The following is a 2,488-nucleotide window of genomic DNA, read 5'->3' on the forward strand; positions in this document are numbered from 1 at the left end:
GGCAGCAGCAATAGCAGCTGAGGATGTCGGCTCGATCACCGAAAAGTAAGCGAGAAGAAGATGTTTGAACAGTAGTGGCAGCTTTTGCGCATGTCCCCGACCCCCGCCTTAATTAATTAAGAGCAATTAAAAGAGAAAATCCCCCACCTCACCTTAGTTAATTAATTAATTATATAGCCTTAATTTACTACTGACTGAACAGTGAACACCACTCCCTTACCCTTATATGCATGCTGAGTATAGAGTTCGGCGAATACACACACTACACTCTCTGGCCTTAATTTTCCCCTTAATTCCCCTTTAATTTGTTGTATCATCTCCTTCGATCGTACGTGTAGTGTGATATATATATATATATGCATTAATAGAAATAAATGACTTGGGCTCTATATATATATCTATCTATCTATCTATCTATCTATCTATCTATCTATCTATCTATCTATCTATCTATCTGCTGACGGTGCTGCTCCTCTTGTTTAATTCCATTTGATTTCTGGGACTTGCTCTGCTCACTGCTGAGCAAGAAGCGCCGAGCGAGTTAGCTCGATCGCCAGAAGCCACTCATTTAATAAAAGCAGGAGATCATAAGTACTATATATATATATATTGATATTGATTTATAGGATCATCGATGGAGGATGATCAAGCGGCGGGGAGGGCGGGGGTGAAGTGCGGGAGGTGGAATCCGACGGCGGAGCAGGTGAAGGTGCTGACGGAGCTGTTCAGGGCGGGGCTGAGGACGCCCACCACCGACCAGATTCAGCGCATCTCCACCCACCTCAGCTCCTTCGGCAAGATCGAGAGCAAGAACGTCTTCTACTGGTTCCAGAACCACAAGGCCCGAGAGCGCCACCACCACTACCACCGCCGCCACCCCCACCACCGCCATCACCATCACCATCTCAAGAAGCGACGCCGCGGGGCGTCGCCCGCGCTCGACGACGACGACGACGACGACGACGACGACGACGACGACGACGAGACCACAACACTCCTCCTCCTGATGCCTCCCGAGACCAAGAGGGATCAGCCCAGCAGGACAAACTACAATCATCGATTATTCATCCCCAGTAAGAGTATTAATTATTAGTTACTTCTAACCAGCTTATATATACTTTGTTATATAATAATTAGTTTATTACGTACTTAATTTTTTTTTTTCTTTTCCTTTCCTAGAGACAAAAAGGTATTTGCGATAGAGCTATCTATCTCTATATGCATTAGTTTCCGAAAGCAATAATAAATTAATGTATGTATCTCTCTTTTGTATTTAGCAAATTAATTAGCATGCATGAGACGGATGTATATTCCAACAGCTTGCTCTTTTGTTAGAACATATGTAATTAATAGATATTGAGTGCACCTCCGCCAATCATTTGGTAAGAGGACCAGGAAACATGTACACAAGTATTGATAGCCTACGCATGATAGTCTTTGCGTTTCTTTTCTTCAACAGGACCAGCATGTATGTTTAAGAAACAACTCAAGCAAGCAAGGGCGCGCGCGCGCGCACGCGCGCACACACACACACACACATATATATATATAAGCCGAAAGAGTGGTCTACAATATTATTTTTATGCAAATTAATTAATTATTAGTAGCTATATAGTTGTTGTTGTGGTGATCATATATAGGGAGTGGTTTTGGTTGTAGGCTACGCGAATGCGGATCAGGAAGCGATAAGCTGGGAGCAACCGAAGAGAGAGATCGAGACGCTGGAGTTGTTCCCCTTGAAGTCCTACGACCTGCAGGAAGCTCACGAGAAGCTGAGGTACGTGAGGAGCGGCGCCGACTGCACCGACATCTCTTTCTTCGACACGGAGAGCGACCCGCCATTGGAGCTGCGTTTAAGCAGCTTTCTATAGACTACGTACGGCACCCTATCTAGCTGCTACCCACGGTACTGCTTGCATTATTCGATCGTGTGTAATCTTTATACAGTCATATCTATTTATCTATCTATCTATCTATCTGGTTAGCTAGTAAGAGATTAATTAACTGTGTTAATTATTCTTGCACACGTACGTCCCAGCCTTAATATCTCCTGATCAAACGGGGAAAAAGAAAAGAAAAGAAAAAACAAGATAATGGGATGGGCATTTAATTTAGTCAGTTAAATTATGGATCTCCAGCCACGTACGTACTATACATCGATCAGTCTCCTTGAATTAATTAATTAATTAAGTAATGTAGTAAAATGTCTTTCTTTAGCATTTTTATTTCATGTGCGTTGGGTACGAGTCGAGAACTGTAGACACACATGCGTTCATATATATGTCATGAATGAGATCGTAACGTGGAGGACAAGGATTTCAAAATTCGCGACTGCAGAGAGCGCACCCACTCCGCGGGGCTTTTGTTCGGATTCCCATTTGAATCCCCTTATTTTACTTCTGAGTTCTGACCCACCTCCCCCCGCCTCTTTGTCAACGGCTTTCTCTCCCAGCGAGAAAAACATTTCAACCACCCAGCAGCTCCCTCC

At 43.9% G+C, this 2,488-nt stretch overlaps 1 protein-coding gene across 1 annotated transcript; it reads left to right on the plus strand.

The window, feature by feature from the left end:
- Window positions 406-2,166, plus strand: LOC109727881 (WUSCHEL-related homeobox 9-like). The gene is made up of 2 exons (XM_020258079.1): window positions 406-1,073; window positions 1,660-2,166. The coding sequence occupies exons 1-2, from the start codon at window positions 635-637 to the stop codon at window positions 1,869-1,871; spliced, it is 651 nt and encodes a 216-aa protein (XP_020113668.1). The 5' UTR covers window positions 406-634; the 3' UTR covers window positions 1,872-2,166.

Source organism: Ananas comosus, linkage group 23, assembly GCF_001540865.1.
Source record: "Ananas comosus cultivar F153 linkage group 23, ASM154086v1, whole genome shotgun sequence".
NCBI classification, from domain to species: domain Eukaryota; kingdom Viridiplantae; phylum Streptophyta; class Magnoliopsida; order Poales; family Bromeliaceae; genus Ananas; species Ananas comosus.